Below are 20,615 nucleotides of genomic sequence, written 5' to 3' on the forward strand. Positions count from 1 at the left end.
GTTCCGAACCAGGAGGCTGCAGAGCTCCACTGCGGGGGCCCGGAAAGTTCACGCACCCACGCACCCGCGCCCCCGCACCCCGAGGCGAGCCCGCCCCAGACGCCCCTGCACAGCGGTGATGCGCGTCCACGGGCATCTCCGCCCGGGCTGGGCAACAGGGACAGTGCTGACTGGCTCCACTGAAGGACCAGACGGTACAACACGTGCATTTAGGTGCTCGGGAGTTATTAGCAATTGTCATTATGGTTTTGGGGATTTAGGGTCTCATTATCCCGCACCCCGAGGCGAGCCCGCCCCAGACGCCCCTGCACAGCGGTGATGCGCGTCCACGGGCATCTCCGCCCGGGCTGGGCAACAGGGACAGTGCTGACTGGCTCCACTGAAGGACCAGACGGTACAACACGTGCATTTAGGTGCTCGGGAGTTATTAGCAATTGTCATTATGGTTTTGGGGATTTAGGGTCTCATTATGTAGCCCAGGCTGGCCTCAAACACAGGGCATCCCCCTGCCTCAGCATCCCCGAGTGCTGGGAGGATGGGTGTGCTCCTCCACGCCCTGCTTGGAACTAGTTTTCTCAGCTAGGAACGGGCAGGGTCTCCACTCCAGCCCCGCGCCACACCCAGGCGACACCGGTGTCTCTCGGCCCCTGGGGATGGGCACGCCAAGGCCAGTTTACCTAAGTAGGTGTTGTCCTTCTCGTACAGGGCGACGATCTCCTGCCAGTCCTGATGATGGAAGGAGGAGTCAGCCAGAGACAGCGCAGCCACCTTGAAGCTCAGCAGTGACACAGGGAGGCCCGGCCCAGCTCCTGGTGCTGGCTGTGCTGCCCACATGAAGTGTGGCGCCAGGCGTGCTGGTGTGTGTCTGTGATCCCAGCTGCTTGGGAGGCTGAGGCAAGAGGATCTTGAGCTTGAGGCCAGCTTGGGCTACCCAAGAAGAATCCGTCTCAAGAGAGTAAAGGCCAACCCTCCCCGGGTGCAACTCCCAGCACCACAAGAAAGACTGTGCGTCTCTACCCAGCCCTCTTGACCAGAAGTGCTGACCACGAACGACAGGCCCCGCCACACTCGCCTTCATCCGCTGGGAGGAGTACCGGCCAAATATGTTCTTTGTGGAGGCCTCAGTGCCTTTGAGAAGGTCCACAATCCTCAGGCAGTGGAAGTAGTGAATGTCTGGAAAGCAAGGCAGAAGCTGGGATTTGGATTTTTCTTCTCATAGTACTGGGGATCAAATCCAGGGCTCCTCTGCCGCTGAGCTATACCCAGCCCTTTTGATCCTGAAACAGGATCCCCTATGCTGCCCAGGCTGGACTCAAACTTGTGATCTTCCTGCCTCAGACTCCCTTGGGCTGGGACTACAGATGTACAAGAATGACAGCTTTGGGGATTTCCCTGGCCACTGAGGGTGGCTGCCTGCCAGCAATGTGAGCACGAGAGCCCCTCCATCAGTCCGTGTCAGAAAAACCAGCCTCCGCACCCCAAGTAAATCTCCCTTTCTGGGGTCAGCCCTGGTGGCTAAAGGGGCAGTGGCTTGGCCCCCTGCCCAGGCAAGAGGGGACTGGGTGACAGCCGGCGAGCACTCACAGGACCCCGAGAGCAGCTGGGCGATCTCTTCGCTCTCCGGCATGTCCTGGATGGCGGCGTTGATCTTCTCCCGGATGGTCAGCACCAGGCTCTGCCATTTCAGGTTGCAGTGGCGCCGGTCCACCAGCCAGTCTGCAGGGGAACGCGCAGAACACAGCTGTTCCACCACCCAGGCCCATCCTTGGCAGTGCAAGGCCGCACGCCTGGGATCCCAGCACATGGGAGGCTGAGGCAGGAGGACTGCCGCGAGTTTGAGGCCCGCCTGGGCTACATAGCAAGACCTTGTCTCAAGACAGACAGACAGACAGACAAAAAATCCCGAGTTTAGCCAGACCAAGTGAAGGTATTGGCAAAAAGCTGTCCTCATATTGCTTAAGGTATTACGGGGGTCCTCAGGGAGATCGGAAGAAAGAGAAGTCCTAAGAGAGGCCTGGGGCCAAGACTCCGGAGGCCTCACTTTATCCCCAGCAGCATGGTTTGTTGTTTTTTTAAACAGAGCAATTGCCTCAACATGGGGATAAAGAAAAACCGAATTGGTCCTGACATGAAAGCGCCTCTTCTGACCATTCTAAATTCTCCACAATATTTTGCTTCTTGGGTAATTATATCTTTCCTGTTGACGGAGGCTGCTGCTCGACTTCCACCTCCCGGGGCTGGGATTAACCGCGACAAGGCAAAACACAAGCAGGCTACACCAAAACCCAGATGAATGAGCAACTGCAAAGCCCCTAATACCTACAGCGCCCTCAGGACTGGAGCGGGGACACCAGGGTTTTGTTGTTGTTTAAAGCAGAGTCTCGCTAGGCAGCCCAGGCTGGCCTCCAATTCACAGTGATCCTCCTGCCTCAGTTTCCTGGGAGCTGGGATCACAGCACCGCCACACCCAGCTTCACACTGTTCTAAACCTGCAAAGTGCAGAGCCACCCTGCACACGTGACTAAAGCACGACTGATCTCAAGGGGTCTGGGCCATTTCCTGGGTTCAGAAACGCATGTTTTTTCTCTGTGGTGTGGACCAAGGCTTTGTGGTTGGATGGTCTTGGGTTCTAATGATCAAGTTTCTTGGGAAAGTCTACCACTCTGTGTCTCAGTTTCCCAACATGTAAAATGGGGATAATAATAGCAGGGCGTAGTCACACATGACCGTAATCTCACACTCAGGAGGCCGAGGCAGGAGGATCGCCATGAGTCTGAGGCTGCCCTGGACTACATAGTGAGTTCAAGGCCAGCCTGAACTACATAGCGAGACCCTCTCTCAAAAAAAGCAAAGCCATGTGTGCCCTGAAGTGGATGGAAGGAAGAGGCCCTCCCTGGTGCTGAGCCAGTGGCGGCTTGGCCACTAGGAATTCTCGAGGCCCAACCTAGTCTTGGGGTCCTCATTTCCCTACGATGAAGATAGCTTTTTTTTTTGGTACTGGGGATCAAAATCAGGGCCTTTCGCTTGTGAGGCAGGCGAAGGAACCACTGAGCTAAATCCCTGGCCCTTAAAGGTCAGTTTTTACTTATTTTTTTTCCAGCCACAAACCAAGAAGCATACACGTTTAGTCATTCTAAAGCTCCAATTACATCTGCCACTTAAGTTACTGATTACCCTAACACATTTATCCCTCCCCTAAATGATATTTATTTTTTCTTTTATTTATTTTGAGACAGGGTCTCACTATGTGTTCCGAGCTGGCCTTAAACTCACTATGTAGCTCAGGCTGGACCCAAACTGGAGACAATCCTCTTGTCTCGGCCTCCCGAGTGCTGGGATTACAAGCCTACGCCACCACACGGGACCTGTTTTTCTTTTTCTTCGGCATTCTTGGGACTTGAACCCAGGCCTTTCACAATGAGCTATACCCCCAGCCCTTAAAAACAAACACACACACACACACTTTTTTTTTTGGTATTTTGAGATAGGGTCTTACAAAGTCTCTAAATTGCTCAGGCTGGGCTCGAACGTGCGATCGTCCTGCCTCAGCCTCCTAGAGTGTTGAACCCGTGAATGACATGATTTGGTAACGCGCATGCTACACATTTTAAAGCAGAAAACAGATTCAGCAGACTCTCTACATATGTCCTTCCGGCTGCTCTGGGCCAGACCTGTCTGGCCAAAGAGCAAGGCTGGTCGGCGCCTCCACCCAGGCGTTCGGGATCCCCGCCGGCGACGGGGGGCAAAGGGCACCGGGCGCGGGGCGCCCTCCTACCGAGCAGCTTGGCGGTCTGGATGTCGATGGGCACGTGCTGATGGTCCTGGGGGAACAAGGAGGGGACGCGGGCGTGAGCGCGGTCACGTCCCGGCGCGGCCGCCACTCTGCAAGGCCAGAGCGACGGGCTGGGGGGGACCTCGGAGACCAGGATTCCCAGGCCAGGGTCCCGCATCCCAGCCCCGTCCCCACACCTGCATCTTTCCCCCACTTCCGCTTCCGGCCAGGGACCGCTCCCCGCCAATCCAGAGTTCGGACGCAAACAGGTCTCTGCCTTCGGAAGAGCCAATCCGGGGGCACGCTCCACCAGCCGGAACAAGCTCCGCCCACCTCTAGGCTCTGAATGGCTGAGCACAGAAGGGCGGAAAAACAGGGGCCAGCCAATGGAAGTCGGGAGGCGGGCTCTGGACCGGGAAGGGGCGGGACACCCGGAGGGGCTGCAGGGGCGATGCGGTTGCAGCAGGTGGCGCCCAAGAGCCGGTCCCGACAGCTCCCTCCCCAGGAGGCCGCGGGAACCCTCTGGGGGGCCGTGTGGTCCTAGCGCCGATCATTCCCTGCTTTCCTCTATCGTCTAGAGCAGCTCTGGGTCCGTCGTAGCGCTCGCTACGCTTTGCCTTTCCCTTCCGTTTATTTGACAGACCGACCCAGGCCGAGCACTTCCTTCAGGATGAGCGATCGGGACAGGGCAGAGTGGAAAGGAGATGGGGAGGTGCCCCAGATATCGCACTTATAGTGGGTCTCACACACACACACACACACACACACGCGCGCGCGCTAAACTCAGCTCTTGGGAGGCTGAGGCAGGAGGATCACCACGAACTGGAGGCCAGCCTGGGCTACATAGTGAGTTCAAGACCAGCTTGAACTACATAGCAAGATCCTGTTTCAAAGGAAAAAATTCTGAAAAATATGGTGCGGGTCCTGCATCAGTCTGCAGACAGCCTCTGGGCAGTTCAAGGTCTGAGGCAGAGCTGGGGAAGGGTTGGGAAGGGCAGAGGGCGGGTCTAACAGTCAGGAGAGGCTGGAAGGAAGTCATCTCCAGGGGTTCGGGCCCGGCCAGGAGCAGGCGTCAGGGAGGGGAAGGGGGGTTTGGGGGACGTGTGGGAGGACGATGAAGGAGACTTGGCCACCCCGGGGACAGGTGGCAGGGAGGGGGACGGCAATGCCAGGCGCCCTGTGGAAGCGAGCCAAAGGCCTCCTTCTGAAGCTGTGGCCTTCAGGGTGTCTCAGGCTGGCTGAGCAGTGAGTGGCCTGAGGCGCGTTGGGGATGAACCAGCAGTGGTGGGGGGAGATTCCCGGGACCTCGCTGAGCTGAACACCCTGTTTCTGACCCTACCCAGAGACCTGGGATGGAGCTTGCGGTGAAGCCCGGTCGAGAGACCTAGATCCCCACCCTGCACCCTGGGCCATTTCCGTGCTGCTCAGATCACCACCGCTTCCTTCACCACAAGGAGATGAAGCCTCTCCCATCTCAGGGGATTTCTGTCCCGAGCCTTCAATCAGCAAACGGACTTGGTGGGCGTGGTGGTGCACACCTGCCGTCCCAGCACCTGGGAGGCTGAGGCAGGAGGATCACTGAGTTCCAGGCCAGCCTGGGCTACATGGTGACACTGTCTCAAAACAACAAAAAGCACAACTCACAACAAGCTTCAGGTGTGTGTTCTTGTGCTTTGGAATCTGTCTGTGTATAAAACCTCCAGCGCCTTCTAGACTCAGCCGGGAGTGGAGGGCACCCCAGGCCCAGGCTGAGTGCGGAACTGAGCACCTCTTCCAGGCTCTCGTGGGAATCAGGCTCTGACCTCACAGCCTGACTCAGGCAGGAGGAATGGCCCAGGATCCCCCAACACTAAACAAACACTGCACTCACTGGGCTGCACCTCTGTGCCCAGCTTTCAGGGACATCCCAGGGGCTTGGTGCTGCCCCACCCTGAACCAACAGGCAGGGCGCGGCGGGGCGGGCCAGGCCAGACCCCGGGTCTTCTTCTCCTCCCAGGTCCCCAAGGTGGCTTGGAGATGTTTCAGAGCAATTCTTATTTATTTATTTATTATGTGTGTGGGCGGGTACCAGGGATCGGAAATGGGACCTTGTGCTTCCAGGACAGACAGTGGAACCACTGAGCTAAATCCCAGCCCAATTGATTAATCTTTAAAGAGCCTCGCTATGCAGCCCAGGCTAGCCTGGATCTCCCAGCGATCCTCCTACCTCAGCCTCCACAGTACTGTGGTGACGGGCAGTATTGTGACGAGTGGGGCCCATGTCACTTGGTCCCCAACCCTTTTATCCCTCCCTTTACAGCTCTGGCCATAGCGTTCACTCCCTGACCTGGGATGGTCACCCCCGCAGCACAAAGGCTGTGCAGGGCTGGTCCTGGCTCTGCTCCCTGGAGGACTGTGCCCTTAACCGCGGCCGGCCCCAGCGCCTGCCCTTTCACCCTCCTGAGTCATCCGGAAACAGCTCACCGCGCGCTGTGTGTCGTCTCCCGAGGATACCGCGGTGTTTACCTGCGATCCGCAGCACCGGGAGTGGGTAAAACCCCCGTCCTGGCCGCCCACGCCGGCCCCGCCCTCTGCCCAGACGCTGGGCTTTGCCGTGCGTGCGTGCGTGCAAAGACTCAATCCCCGAGGGTGCAGGGCAGGCGCACCCTGCGTCCCAGGACGGCGCCCCCGGCCTCACCCTAGACTCAGGCACAGCAGCCTCACACTTGTGATCCCAGCACTCAGGAGGCTGAGGCAGGAGGAACACCACAAGTTCAAGGCCAGCCTGAACTACATAGTGAGACTCTGTCTCAAAAAATCAAAAATAATGAAAATTAAAAATTCCACCTGAATCATGCCCAGAGTTCTGGAGGCCCAGGGAAGGACGAATGTCCAGTTCAAATCAGGGCTGAAGGCGCAGGGCATCAGACCGCCTCCTGGGAGAAGCAGTCTTTCTCAGGATGGGTGTAAATGGACACGGACCGAAGAGGGGACAGGGAGGAGGGGCCATCGTGGTGCCATTCAGAGAAGAGGGAAACCAGGGGCTCAGAAGTTTATCACAAGAACATGGAGGGCTGGGGATTTAGCTCCGTGGTTCCACCGCCTGCTGCCTGCCTCGCAAGTGCGAGGTCCCGAGTTCCATCCCTGGTACCAAAAAACAAACAAGAGCATGGATGTCCATGGGGAGATCGCAGAGAAATTAGTAGTAGTAGTAGTAGTAGTTGTTTTTGTTTTTATGGTACTGGAGACTGAACCAAGGGGCCCCACGCATGCTAAGCAAGTGCTGTGCCACACTGAACCACCCCTCCAGCTCATTTTTTTTTTTAATTTTTTGAGACAGGGTCTCACTGTGTAGTTGAAACTGAACTGGACCTCATTATGTAGCCCAGGTTGGTCTGGAACTCACAGCGATCCTCCTGCCTCAGCCTCCCGAGTGCTGGGATTACAGGCGTGTGCCACCACGCCCGACAGTGCAGCTCGTTTTTTATTAGTCTTTTGTGGTCCAGGCCTTGAACCCGTGGCGATTCTCCTGCCTCAGCCTCTAGAATGCTGGAATGACAGGTGGGCATCACCTCGCTGGGCTCAAAGAGCGTCACTCAGCAAGCACACTTTTCTTTTTTTTTTCTTTTTTGGTACCGGGGATGGAACTCAGGACCTTGCGCTTGCAAGGCACAGGCTTGGTGCCACTGAGCTAAATCCCCGACCTTACAAGGACTCGGTTCTGAGAACGCGCACCGTTACGGCGGTTTCAGAAGCCGGGCTGGGAGGCACACGTTTTACAGACAGGGCTGTGAAGCGGCCCAGCCGGGCAGGGGCAGCGGTACTCCCGGCTTATCTCGCCTGCCCTCCTCACGCGGCTGACGCCCTGCGGCCCGGAGTTGGGCAGCATCCAGGGCCGTCCCTCCCGGAGGCGGGGCCACACCGCCTGCCCAGGGTTGGGGGCCACTGGGAAGGTCATTGAGGGGCTGAGACCGCGCGGGCTGCTAACCCAAAGGAAACCCCGTCCACCGCCCAGGGAGGGGCCCGCCAGGACCACATGAGGTCAAAGAACTGGGTTTCCTTTCACATTTACCTGCCTGGGACAGCAGGGTAGAGCTAAGGCCGCCCGAAGGTTCCGTTCCTCATTCACATTTTCAAGTTGGCCTGAAGCTCTTGCTGTGTTAGGTCTGTAGCCCAGATTCAAAATTCCTGGCTTAAGGAGCCAAATAAACTCCTAGACTAATAGATCATTATATACTACACGTGTGTGTACATGTGCGTACCAGAGTGATAGAAATAGACCGTGCATCTTTAAATTGAAACTTTTTTTTTGGTGGCACCGGGGATAGAACTCAGGACATCACGCTAGCAAGGCAGGCGGTGGTACCACTGAGGTCAATAAATCTCCAGCCCTCGAAACATTTTCATTACAGTAAAAATGCTTTAGTACTGCTATGAATCTCCCTCAAATTCTTTCCCTCCTTGCCACTTTCTGGCAGTAAGAAGCAGGGCTGTGGCTGGTGGGACAGGTCTGAAAGGCGGCTGGTAAAGATTTAAATTGGGGAAAGGAGCGGGATCTGGTGGTGCACGCTGTAGTCCCAGCACTCAGGAGGCTGAGGCAGGAGGATCGCTGTGAGTTCGAGGCCAGCCTGCGCCACATAGTGAAAGCCTGATTTAAAAAAAAGGGGGGAGAGCATGGAAGGGGGAGCTGGTGAGGAGCCCCTTCCAGTCCCCGTGGAAGTTTGGGGCACTTGAGGGTGGGGAAACCTCCACAGTCCCCCGAGGGTCTGGGGAAAGTGCCCCCCTCTGCGGAAAAGGCAAGTGGGGGGCTTGGTGAGGGGGAGGCGTAGCCCCCCCAACCCCGGTGGAGGGAGGCAGGCACCGCGGCCAGGAGGAGCGGAGCGCCCGGAACCGGTCTGCCAACCAGTTTAACCAGGACTGGTTTCCACTCGGAGTTCAAAGGCTCCTGGGTGCCTGGCCCCCCCAGGGCTGCAGCCCTTAACCCTTCCGGGTGCCCCTCAGTGGTCCCTGCTGGAGCCGGGGTCTACGCCTCTTGGGGTGTGGGGGACCTTGCAAGAGCTGGGGGTGCAACCAGACACCTGAGAGCAGGGAGACCAAGAGAGAAGCCGGGGCACCCCCCACCCGCCTTCCCTTGGGACCCCCGCTGCAGCGGGGCAGTCCCCGGGAGGACCCGGCTTGGGGAGGCTCAGCGGAGAGGGGCACCCGGCTTGGATTTCTGGGTGATGAATATTCATGAGCGCGGCCTCTGCTCCTGTTTACTTAGCCGGGAGGGGCCGGGTTTCAGGTTCACCTGGGCGCTGCGCGGGGCAGGTTCGGCTCCTGCACCTGTCTCTGTCCGTGACAGCAGCTGTGCCCCCGCTGCCAGGCTCGGCCTGGGCACCCTGAGGGCGCCTCTGCTCCCCACTTCAGCCTCTCCCCGAGGCTTCTGCGCTCGGCTCCTTCTGCAGGGACGCGGCCCGAATTACAGGTACAAGTACCGGGTTACAGAGGGCGGGCAGTGGGGACACTGAGGCGCGGCCCCAGTGCTGCCTGCGGGGTGCACAGCGCCCTCCGTTCAGTCAGGCGGGGGCTCCAAGCAAGCGCTCCTCCCGCCAGCGTTTTCTCTCCGCCCCCCTGGAGCTTCCCCAGCTCCGGCCCCAGTGACCCACGCAGCCTGGACCGTGGGTGTCTGACTGTGCGGTGGGAGCAGCTCCCGGTCCCGTCCAGGGTGGACAAGGGCCATTAGCGGCCCTGCAGAGGAAGAGGGTCCTGGGTTTTGCGCCCCAGTGCGGCCACTTCCTCCCCAGCCCCAGTCAATGGTTAACTTGCCTGGCTCCTGGGCAGCCCTGCCCAGTCGGGGCCGAACTCTTCAGGGCACTCTCAGGACACAGCCAAGGTGGTGGGGCCTGTCGTCCCGGGCATGGCAGGAGGTGGCTGGGGGTGGCAGGCTGTCCCTCTAAACAGGAGGACTTTGATGGGCCCCGAAGCTGTGCTGAGAGGGGAGACACCACTGGCATCCTCAGGGGCTGATTTCCATCTTGTCAGGGATTGCAGGGCCCCGGGCAGGGCCCTGGCACTCAGCAGAGCCAGCCAGGGGCGGTTGGAGCCGACTGCACAGGCCCAGGTTGCCAAGTGCTGGCTGTGTGAAGTCCCCAGGCCCCTGGGGCAGCACATTCCCCCCAGCTTCCTGTGACGAGGCTGGGGACACCCTGCTCTGGCTACTGTAGTATCTGGATGTCACCCCCGCCTTTTAGGTCAAATTTTACACTCTTTTGTGCCCACTGTTGAAAGATTCCTACTGCTGGATTCCTGTGTAAGACAGCCCTCCATCCTCTGTCTTGTGAATTCAGTTTTCACATCCCAGACATCCCTAAGGGGACAGACACCCACTTGCTGAGCCTCTGGCGTCCTCCTGGACAGAAGGGCAGGAAGGCCTGGCGCAGAGCATCCTGGAGACAGAGGTACCAGTCCAGGACACGAGAGTCCCCGGCAGAGGCCCCGCAGCTGGGCACCAGGCGGAGGCTGTTCGTGTCTGCACGGTTTTCTGCCGAGCTCCTGGTGACCTGGAGCTCTCTGTGCTCCAAGGAGGGTCAGACACCTCGGTGCCACCTGGAGCCGCGCTACCTGCTACAGCAGGTGCATCTGGACTGGCACGGGCGGGGCTGTGTGCTCGCAGGGAATGGTGTGATCGGAGTGGGGCTAAGGGCTGGGCCTCCTGCCCCGCTATGCCCCGGTTCTCGGGCACCTCCAGACGCCAGTGGCTGGGTCAGGGCGCCGTTATGGCAGTGACCGGGCACTCACAGATCACGCCAGCCCCACCCCTCCTCCCGCCCTCCTCAGCAGCCCCTGCAGAACGGCCTGGAACTCTGAGTCCTGTGCAAGGTGGTGCTAAGCCCGGGCAGGGAGAGCTGCCAAGCAAACCTCTCCCAGTGCCCTCCAAGTGGCCGCCACACGGGTCTCCCCAGGGCTGCTCGCACTACGTGAGCCTCGAGGAAGGGGCAGAGTAGGGCAGCAGGGGGGCTGCTTCCTGGACAGAGAGGCAGGAAGGTGCCTCCCCCAGAACTCAGGAGGGTGAACGGTGGAGCGGAGTCGCCGGAGGCGGCTGATGCAGACTGACCACTCCTTCTGAACCTTACTTTGTTCTCAGCTGGCTTTCATGCCCCTCTAAAAATGTTCACACCCATTATGGTGTTTTGTTATTTTATCAATTTATTTATTTTGGTTTTTGGAGACAAGGTCTCACTATGTAGCCCAGGCTGGCTTTGAATTCATAGTGATCCTCCTGCCTCAGCCTCCCAAGTGCCAGGATTACAAGGGTCCACCACCATCATGGTGCCCAGCCATAGTTTTTTTGTTGTTTGTTTGTTTGTTTGTTTTGGTACTGGGGATTGAACTTGAATCCTTGCGTTTATGAGGCAGGCAGCAGAACCACTGAGCTAAATCCCTGTCCCCGCCAACCATAGTTACTATGTTTGGTTTTTTTGAGACAGTGTCTCACTATGTAGTTCAGACTGCCCTGGAACTCACTGTGTAGCCCAGGCTGGTCTCGAACTTGAAGTGATCCTCCTGCCTCAGCCTCCAAGTGCTGGGATTACAGGCTTGTGCCACCATGCCCAGCTTCAGCCATAATTATGTAAAGTCTAGATATCAGAAAACTAATTGAGAAAGCATTCTCTATTCCTACATAAAGAAAATCACTAATAATCATTTGGCATTTTTAAAAAATTTATGATACTGGGGGTTGAACTCTAGTCCTTTGTGCTGAGCTACCTCTCTAGTCCTCTTTTTTTGGTTTTTTTGAGACAGGGTCACTATTATTCCTACATAAAGAAAATCACTAATAATCATTTGGCATTTTTAAAAAATTTATGATACTGGGGGTTGAACTCTAGTCCTTTGTGCTGAGCTACCTCTCTAGTCCTCTTTTTTTGGTTTTTTTGAGACAGGGTCTCACTATGTAGTTGAGACTGACCTGGAACTCACTATGTAGCTCAGGCTGGTCTTGAACTCACAGTGATCCTCCTGCCTCAACCTCCTGAGTGCTGGGATTACAGGCGTGCACCACTATGCCCAGCTTCTAGTCCTCTTTCTACTTTAAGGACTTTGCTAAATCGCTAACTTGCCCAGATTAAGGTCCAGCTTGGTGATCCTCCTGCCTCAGCCTCCAGGCTTATCAGGATTACAGGCATGCACCATCACACCCAGATCCCTGTGATATATTTCTTCCTGGTTCTTTCTTACGAGATGGATAAATGACTGGTCTTTTTGGTTTTTAATTTTGTTTTGTGGTGCAGGGGGTAGAATTTAAGAGCATCCCACTTGTGGGGCCAGGGCTCTGCCTCTGGGCTACGCCTGCAGCCCGGAAATCAGCTTTCAAAGGTGCTCTAGTGCCGGGCCCGGCCACCTGGCCATCCAGCTTTGGTGCCCTTTGGGTCCTGTGGGTGCCTCCTGGAGCTGTCACAGTCACACCTACGAGTGCAGAGAACCTGACCCCGAGCCCAGGCCGCCCTGGGCACTTAAACTCTGGGCCGTCTGGTGTTGTAGACCTTTGTCCCCTGTTCCTACCTCCCACGCTGGGTCTCCTCCCCGCCGAACCTCCGCCAGCTCCCCCAGCACTCAGGGCCCAGCTTGTGGGTGGAGGAGCCTGGCTTTCTCTCCACGCCCCTCTCCCGCAGGGGGTTCAGCCCCGAGGGTCACCGCGGGGACCCCAGAGAGCGCGGCCATCACAGATCCTAGTCAAGCTGGCCTGAGCGTGTCTCCCGCTGACCACTGTCCCCCCACCCGTGTCTCCCCACCGTGGTCAGGAGCAGCATGACGGAGGTCGGGTGGTGGAAGCTGACCTTCCTGAGGAAAAAGAAATCCACGCCCAAAGTGCTGTACGAGATGCCCGAGACCTACGCCCAGACGGAGGGAGGCCCCGAGCCCCTGCGGCCGGACGCCGGAGGCCCCGCCAGCGACTTCAGCACGCGGCTGGAGAAGATCGTGGACAAGAACACGAAGGGCAAGCACGTGAAGGTCTCCAACTCGGGTCGCTTCAAGGAGAAGAAGAAAGTGCGGGCCATGCTGGCCGAGAACCCCGGCCTCTTTGACGACCGGGAGGACAAGGGACAGTGAGGGGGGCCCGGCGGGGGGGACGCCTGTGCCTCCCTGCTCCCTGCTCTGAGCAGGGTCTAGACAGGCTCGCCACACTGGCCTCTTGGTCACAGCGGAGGCCGAGGGGACCTTATGTCTGCCAGCAGGAAGTGTTGCTTTTTAAGAGTTGCACTGATGTCCCCAGCTCTGTGTAAGCAGGGGGCATCCCGGGCTCTTCCCACCGACCCTGACCAGGACACGAAGGGCCTCCAGGTCCAGGATGGTGGTGGCCGGGCCCGAGAAGGTGGGCACAGCAAGCACTGGGGAGACCTCCACCCCCAGGGCACCTCTGCCGGCCGCCACGGGACTGGCCACAGGCTGCTGGCTGGTGCTGCACTCAGCTCCCAGCCCAACGCAGGTGGTAAACTTCCTGGAATTCGGCACCCAGGGAGCGGGGGTGGAGGGCCTGAGAGCGATGGGCTGGGCCGGGCTTGAGTCACACACCTCAGTGGGCAGCCACCCGGGCCACTGGTCCAAGCTGGGGTCGCTCTGGTAGGAGCTAAAAGCAGCCGGTTTTCTCTCCTCCTCCCCTCATTGGTGTTTAAGATGGATCAGCCCCAGAGATGAATTCTGGAGCCTTGAATTTTCTTTACAAGGTAATTGTATTTGTGGATTTCTTTGTAATAACAAAGCGCAAAAGCAGAGAACATATGTGTACTCTCACCTTGCATTTATGGAGGTGGCTGATTTTTAGATAGCTTCATACTGTGTAGTTCAGGCTGACCTTGAACACAGTGATCCTCCTGCCTCAGCCTTCTGAGTCTGGGATGACAAGGGTGCATCACCATGCCTGGCTATGTTGGAAACTTTTTTGTTTGTTTTTTGAGACAGGGTCTCCATATGTAGTCCAGGCTGGCCTTGAACTCACTGTGTAGTCCACGCTGGGCTCAAACTTGTGGCAATCCTCCTGCCTCAGCCTCTGGAGTACTGGGATGACAGGTGTGTACCACCACACCTGGTTTGACCTTGGGAGCATTTTTATAAAGAGTCCTCTGAGCCTAATTTCCTTCCTCTCTAGCAGCAACTGTATAAAACATGCTTCATAAGAAGAGTCTGTAGGAAGTGGCCTGCAGCAGTCCCATAGTAGGTGCTCAGTTAAACACTAGTTCCTGTCCCCTCCCTTTGTTATGGAATGCTGCCATTCCCACGGCTTCAGTTTAAGAACGAGGCAAGAGCTTCCTTCCAAGAATGTTAGGTCTGGCTTTTTCTCAAGCCACAAGAGCTAAGAACTGGAAAAAATGGCCTGTATCTCTGGAGCTCACGGTGGGAACAGGCAAAGACCACAGTGGCCACGGAACAATGTGGTCCTGCAGCTTCTAGGCCAGCTCCTTGTCAGCTTCGGGGGACACCCCACCCCGGAAGCTGTTGCTGGGGAAATTTATTGCCAAAACAAACAGGCCTGGACAAGGGGGCCTTTGTTCTATGCCTCACCCAGTCTAGGGGACGCGGGGACTGGTGAGGCAGACCGGGGGCTGGGGAACCAGAAGGCTCAGGGTGCTGCCTCCCCCAGGCCTCCTCCTGGTCCCCACTACCAAAGCTTTGTGGGGTCTCCCAAGCCTCCCTCGGGGAGCCCACATTCTCAGCCCTGCCCCCTGGTCTGGTCCCTGTCTTCCGGATGAATTAGCAGAGGCTTGGGGGGTAAGCAGGCAGACCCTGGGCCAGGCGCTCACCGAGGTGGCACAGGCTCGCGTCAAGAGCTGTGGGCATGCCTGATCCCGGCCCTGCAGCGGCTTCCACACCGGGCTCTCATCTGCCAGGACAGGCGGCCACTGCTGAAGGGGACGGGAGAGAGGGCAGGGTCCAGGTCTCAGGAGCCTGGCTCCCCAGGCCCCAGACGGTGGTGCCCCCCGCCGTGGCCCATCTTGGGGTTCCGGGCCAGGGTGAGGGTGCCCCGGCATGGGTTCCTGTGCTCCCTAGCGCCGTCCCTGTAGGGCCACCTACTCCCATGTCACTGTGCGCTCTTCAGGAGGGGGTCTGCAGCCCCACTCTCTGCGTGGACTCCGGCACACTTGTGGGGCGCCTTGCTGGAGCCAGGCAGCGGCGGGTGCCGAGCGCCGAGCGGGGCGGGAGGAAGCGGCGAGAGCAGCCCGGGTTAAACATTAGCTTCGCGCGGGGCTGGGGCTTTCGCCGCACACCTGGCTCGGGGAACAGAAAACTGCAGGACATCGGAGCAGTCTCAAAGCTGGGGGACACGCAGCCCCTCAACACAGGTGGGCGCAGCGCCTCCTCTCGCTCGTACGCAGGAGGCACAGCGCCGAGCGGGGCGGGAGGAAGCGGCGAGAGCAGCCCGGGTTAAACATTAGCTTCGCGCGGGGCTGGGGCTTTCGCCGCACACCTGGCTCGGGGAACAGAAAACTGCAGGACATCGGAGCAGTCTCAAAGCTGGGGGACACGCAGCCCCTCAACACAGGTGGGCGCAGCGCCTCCTCTCGCTCGTACGCAGGAGGCACAGCCCAGGGCGCTAAAAGAAGGCTGCCTCGCTGAGGGCACCGCGGGCTGCCCGGGACTGAGTGCGGGGCGCACGCAGAGGCGTGAACGCGGGGCAGGGCGGCCCTGCAGGAGCCCACGGCGCACGCGCGTTGTCAGGGAAGCCGTTTACAGAGGACCAAGTCCAAGGCCAGCGGTGCCAAGGAGTCTGTTCTCTGCTCCTGGCTTAGTCTCAGCAAACATTCATCAGCCTGGCTGCTCTCCATGGCAGCGGGCCGCTTGCCCTTGTCCCGGGGCAACAGCTTGTGGCCGAGGAAGCGAGTGTACAGGGCGTGGTGGTGCACACCTGTGACCCCAGCCCTGAGAGGCTGAGGCGGGGGGATCGCTGTGAGTTCGCGGCCAGCCTGGGCTAAGATAGAGAGACCTTGTCTCAAAAACAAAGAAGCAAATGCACCGCAGCAGGTGGGTTATGTAAGAGAGGTGCAGACGGGGGAAGGTGAGAGCTTTGTTGGTTTAGACGTTGGGCCACTGCATTCAGTGCCTGGGCGTCTGGTCAAAATTCTGAAATGGACCCAGTCGGGTCTGGGGTGGAACTGAGTCTGCACCTCCGATCGCCTCCCTAGTGACGCTGCAGTGCTGGCCCAAGGGCCACCGAGGAGAGCAGCACGGGTCGCTGACCAGGATGTAGGAAGCCGGCTGCACTCAGACCTTTGAGGTCGTGGTGGGCGCGGCAATCCGGAGTTTTAAAGCTCCCCAGGGTGGGTGAAAACCAGGGATGTAGGAATCACCTCCAGGAGAGGCGGGGAGTGCAAATCTTTTTCATAAGTTTATTCTTGGATAATGAAATCCGTACATCTGTGTGCCCTCTACACACACACACACACACACACACACACACACACACACACACACACAGAGTTTGCACAGGCGACGACACACACGTAAAGCTTGAAGGAAGCCGTCCGGCTGAGCAGCAGCAGTGTACTTTCAGCGCCCTGTCTGGCCCGGACTGCATCTGTCTAGGGAGAGGACTCTCGCCACCGAGCAGACCGCCGCCCATCCCACCCCCGCCCGGCAGCGAGGACCCTGAAGACGCCCCAGACTGGGGACACCGACGTCTCTGGCGCTTCTACCGAGGGCCGCTTGGTGGCGCCAAGGGTAAATTTAATCTCGTTTCCAACCACTGTGCTTCAAATAGCAGAAGGCAGCAATCAGTGTGAGGGAAAGGCTATAAAAATATCCTGTCGGTGAGGGAGTTAAGTTTTTTTCCCTTTTTGTTATAAATCAATTCTAGTTAGTTTGGGGGGGCGGAATATGCAGAGGAAGTGGGGCGTTTCAAGGTGGGAGGAGGAACACAGACAAAAATGGGGCCTGGACGGCTCCCAGGGTCCACTTAACCACATCACTCCCCAGGCTCTGACTCTCTCCGTTTCAAAGTCAAATTATTATTTAAAAAAAAATTATTTTATCTTTATTTTTCATTTGGGAATGAGGTCTCAGTAAGTTGCTAAATTGCTCAGTTGGAGCTTGAATTTGTGATCCTCCTGCCTCAGCCTCCCAAGAATGCTGGGATTACAGGTGTGCATCTCCATGTGTGGCTCAAAGGCCAAATTTGTTGATGAGGAATCTGATTGGCTATTCTGGCTCAGGTAGCAAGAATGCCATGGCAAGCGACAGGGTTGCTAGTCGCCACAGCGGCTGCCCTGGGGAGCTATCTGGGAAAATCCACAGGCAAGGTCCAAAACCATGGAGGCTCTTTCTTTTGCGGTTGTCTCTGTGACACCCTCCACTCAGCGGCTGAGACCCAACTGGGGACGGCTCCAGGGCCCTGAGAGGAGGGACAGAGGGAGGGAGGAAGACGCTGTGCGGAGGCGACGTCTCCAATCACGGTGCCAGTCTCTCGTAGAGCCAGCCTCCCTCCCCACGGTGGGTCATGGGCCCCAGGGAGGAGTCCCCAGAGGGGGGGCCCCGCCGGAAGACGATGCGGTCGTGCAGTCGGTTCGTCTGGCCCTGCCAGAATTCTATCACTTGCGGGTACAGCACGTAGCCTCCCCTGGGAGGAGAAGCAAGGTCTCATTATGTGGCCCAGGCTGACCTTGGACTTACACGATCGCCCTGCCTCAGCCTCCCGAGGGTTGGGGTGACGGGAGGGCGCCACCACGACTGGCTCTCTTGAAGGGAGCTTTGGGATTTGCCTGACCAGGGTTCCCAGGAGAGGAAGATCTATAGTTCCACACATGGGGTCTGGGCGTCACTTACCAGTATTTCGGCTTGGGCACCTCCTGCTCCCGGTAGAGCTGCTCCAGTTCCTCATTTTTCTTTCGCAGATGCTGAGGGAGAGGAAGCCGGGAAGGGCGGGGGCAGTCACTGAGCACGCACTGGTGGGGCCCTGGGTGATGCGGTGGGGATCCGGAGGGCGCAGGAGCAGACGCCACTCACCTCACGGTCGGGGATCACGGAGCTCTGGCGGCTGACCACGGCTCCGATCTGGCTGCTCTTGGGGCGGGAGTGGAAGTAGCTCTCGGCCTCGGCCTCCGGCAGCCTCTGCACCGGGCCCTCCACGCGCACCTGCTGGGGCAGCCTGGCTGGGTGGGTGGAGGCCCAGGCCCTGCCCTCCATTCTGGCTCCAGCAGCCCTAGGTCGGAGTGCCTGGCACGGCCGGTGTGTGCCCCGGCTGGGGACCGTCCCTGGGCTCAGGCACAAAGTGTCCCTTGCCACCCCACCCAGGCTGTCCCCTGTGCTCATTCAACTCACCTGGCGGTGAAGCGGCTCCCAGTAGAAGACAAGGGAGGCAAAGGGATTGGAGTCCTGGAAGTGACAGAAGCCAGAGGCTGCCATGAGGCCAGGGAGCTGGAGTGGCTTGTGGGGGACGCAGGGGTCCAGGGCACAGGCCCTCATGGTGCATTCACTGAATGGAACCTCATCAAACCCTCAAAGCAAGCCTAGTGTGGTGGTTCGCCTGGCATCCCAGCACACAGGAGGCTGAGGCAGGAGGATTGCCATGAGTTCAAAGCCAGCCCGGGCTACATAGTGAGACTCTATCTCCAAAAGGTAAAAACAAACAAACAAACAAACAACTCCAAAAGCAGACCCACTGTCACAATTGTGGAGGCAGCTCAGAGAGGGTGAGTAACACGCCAAAGCTCACATGGTAGAGGGCAGAGCGGGGCAGGAGGAGTCTGACTCCAAGTTCAGGCTTAGCCACACCTCTCAGCCACAGACTGTGGGCGCACACAGTGCCAGCTGTGTCCAGAGGGAGAGGTGTGGGGGACGACAGGGATGGCACAGGTCCTCCCGCTCCTCCCGCAGAGCTTCCGGTGTGGCAGTGGGACCGACAGTAACCCCACACCACATCCCCAAGCTGCAGCCACACACTCAACACCCAGCAGAGAGGGAAGCTGGGAGTTATAAGGACAGAGCGCAGCACAGGGCCTCTCTCGGGGTCAGTCCAGGAGGCTCCTCAGAGGAGGCAGCTTCTGGGCTGAGAGCTGAAGGAACAGGAAGTATCTGTCAGGGCTGGAGTGGGGCAGCCCACTCATTCCCAGCAAAGAGGAAAGGTAGGTGCAAAGGCCCGGGGGCAGGAGGAAGCGGTCAGAGAGGAGTGGGGTCGAAGGGCGGAGGGTCTGGGGACCGACTGAGGCCTCACCAGCTCCTTTCCTTTCCGGCTCTCATAGTTGGTGAAGAAGCGGAAGCCGTCTGGACCAAAGCCCTTCAGCAGCAGCATGCGGGCAGAGGGCTTGCCTTCCCTGGGGCACACAGAGAAGCATGTATCAGGGCCCATGGGTCCCTGCTCCATCCCCTCCTGCATGTGGCTGGTGCCCCCCACACCACTCAGCGGAGCCTCCTCACACCTGGCAGAGCAGGCAAGCACCATCAGCCCAGTGACAATGGGGACATCGGGGAGGTGACCGAAGTTGAAGGATGCCAGAGAGGAGGAGGAGTCAGAGCAGGGCTGTGTGCAGCCCCTGGGAAAGGCGGAGGCCTCACCGGAAGTCAACCAGGACAGCACCTTGACCAGAAACTTCCACCTCCAGAACTGGGGAAAACAAATTGCCTTTGCGGAAGCTGCCCACGGAGGGTACTTGGTTATGGCAGCCATAGCACACAGATAAGGCCAGGCTCCAGGACTGACGTGGATGCAGCCAGCGCGTAGGGCTCACAGCAGGCTCTGAGATCAGGTCCTCCACTGACAGCTTGGGGGACACCAGGGGGCCAGGCAGGACCCCTGTGCTCAAGGCCTTTCGCTTTAGTGGAAGTGCAAGCAGAGCTAAATAAGCGGCTGATCCAAGAGGTCTTGGAGGGCACGCAGCTGATGCCAAATGGGTGGGCCCTGTTCTTGGGGTCAAGAGAGGGATCGAACTTCAGTCATGGATCCGTCCCAGGAGGTGCAGCTCTGGGGCTGGGGTCCTGGGGATGGAGCCCAGGCCTTTGCACGGAGCTCCATTCCCGGCCCTTTTATAGTTTTATCTTGAGATGGGTCTTACTAAGTCACTAAGGTACTCAAGTGACTTCAAACTTGCGATCCTTCTGCCGCAGCCTCCCAGAGTGCTGGGATGACAGGCTTGTACCACCACGTCTGGCTGAGATGTAGCCTTGGTCAGATAGGGAGACAAAGCAGGCAAGGGGTTACGCGTATCAAGGACAGGCTTAGTGGCACACGCCTGTAATCTCAGCACTCAGGAGGCTGAGGCAGGAGGAATGGAAATTCAAGGCCAGCCTGGGCTACAGTTAGTGAGACCCTGCCTCAAAAAAATCAAGAGGACAGAGATGTACAAGGCAGTGCATTTTACCACTGAAACAGGATTTAGTGGTCTGCTCTTTGGTATAGAATAAGGACATTGAGGTCCAGACAGGAAAAGTTACTTGCCTGAGGCCATACAGTGTTTTAATAACAGAGCTGGAACCACAAAGTTGGCCTCCACTGGGTTTCGTAAGATCTTCCTGGGCTTGGACTTCTCTGTTCCTAATTGTACCGGGCCGCATCTGTGCCTACCTCGTGCAGGTAGCCAGACACATTGCGTTGGCTTCCCCTATATCCGGACACTGGACAGCTTCTTCGAACCAGGAAGCAAACTGCTTCATGGGGTCCAGGGAGGCCAGGTGAGTCTCTTCAAATGCCTGGGGAAGGAGTTTTATTTTTAAGAAAAATACATAGTGCATATGATATACCTGGCCCTGACCTAAATAAACACTTTGTTTTGAGACAGGCTGGCCTCAAACTTGCAGTGACCCTCCTGCCTCAGCCTCCCGAGTGCTGGGATTACAGGCGTGTGCCACCAGGCCTGGCTCTAAGTACTAAGCACTTTCCAAATATTACCACTGTTCC

The 20,615-nt window shown here is 58.0% G+C and overlaps 3 protein-coding genes and 1 long non-coding RNA gene across 5 annotated transcripts in view; 1 reads left to right on the forward strand and 3 right to left on the reverse strand.

The window, feature by feature from the left end:
* Cdk5rap3 (CDK5 regulatory subunit associated protein 3) overlaps nt 1–3,963 on the reverse strand; it is a 7,981-nt gene extending 4,018 nt beyond the window's left edge. Inside the window, exons 1-5 of the mRNA XM_010620304.3 lie at nt 3,776–3,963; nt 1,585–1,716; nt 1,073–1,173; nt 678–726; nt 1–29 (exon numbers count right to left, since the gene is read on the reverse strand). Coding sequence (XP_010618606.1) covers nt 1–29; nt 678–726; nt 1,073–1,173; nt 1,585–1,716; nt 3,776–3,950 — 486 coding nt within the window. The 5' untranslated portion in view covers nt 3,951–3,963. The remainder of the gene's footprint in view (nt 30–677; nt 727–1,072; nt 1,174–1,584; nt 1,717–3,775) is intronic.
* A 2,264-nt stretch (nt 3,964–6,227) lies between these two features.
* Prr15l (proline rich 15 like) lies at nt 6,228–13,509 on the forward strand. Of its 2 annotated transcripts, none has more exons than XM_010620102.3 (2): nt 6,228–6,302; nt 12,535–13,509. In XM_010620102.3, the coding sequence occupies exon 2, from the start codon at nt 12,542–12,544 to the stop codon at nt 12,842–12,844; it is 303 nt and encodes a 100-aa protein (XP_010618404.2). In that variant the 5' UTR covers nt 6,228–6,302; nt 12,535–12,541; the 3' UTR covers nt 12,845–13,509. The 2 variants fall into 2 exon arrangements, with proteins under 2 accessions (XP_010618404.2, XP_010618405.1); XM_010620103.3 differs by lacking the exon at nt 6,228–6,302 and adding an exon at nt 8,411–9,218.
* Nucleotides 8,110–10,971, reverse strand: LOC117285887. Its single transcript, XR_004517018.1, has 3 exons — nt 10,121–10,971; nt 9,042–9,722; nt 8,110–8,399 (listed from the first exon to the last, which is right to left on the reverse strand). It is a non-coding gene; the product is annotated as an uncharacterized LOC117285887 (long non-coding RNA).
* A 3,292-nt stretch (nt 13,510–16,801) lies between the features above and the next one.
* Pnpo (pyridoxamine 5'-phosphate oxidase) overlaps nt 16,802–20,615 on the reverse strand; it is a 5,683-nt gene continuing 1,869 nt past the window's right edge. The window contains exons 2-7 of the mRNA XM_010620099.3: nt 20,283–20,407; nt 18,936–19,035; nt 18,044–18,097; nt 17,729–17,857; nt 17,549–17,619; nt 16,802–17,342 (exon numbers count right to left, since the gene is read on the reverse strand). Coding sequence (XP_010618401.1) covers nt 17,174–17,342; nt 17,549–17,619; nt 17,729–17,857; nt 18,044–18,097; nt 18,936–19,035; nt 20,283–20,407 — 648 coding nt within the window. The 3' untranslated portion in view covers nt 16,802–17,173. The remainder of the gene's footprint in view (nt 17,343–17,548; nt 17,620–17,728; nt 17,858–18,043; nt 18,098–18,935; nt 19,036–20,282; nt 20,408–20,615) is intronic.

Source organism: Fukomys damarensis, unplaced genomic scaffold, assembly GCF_012274545.1.
Source record: "Fukomys damarensis isolate Sample0158 unplaced genomic scaffold, DMR_v1.0_HiC HiC_scaffold_13, whole genome shotgun sequence".
Lineage (NCBI taxonomy): Eukaryota > Metazoa > Chordata > Mammalia > Rodentia > Bathyergidae > Fukomys > Fukomys damarensis.

Coding starts and splice junctions, on each gene's coding strand:
- Prr15l (XM_010620103.3), top strand. CDS start 8,974: ATGAATATTCATGAGCGCGGCCTCTGCTCCTGTTTACTTAGCCGGGAG. Junction 9,219..12,534: donor GGACGCGGCCCGAATTACAG/GTACAAGTACCG, acceptor CACCGTGGTCAG/GAGCAGCATGACGGAGGTCG.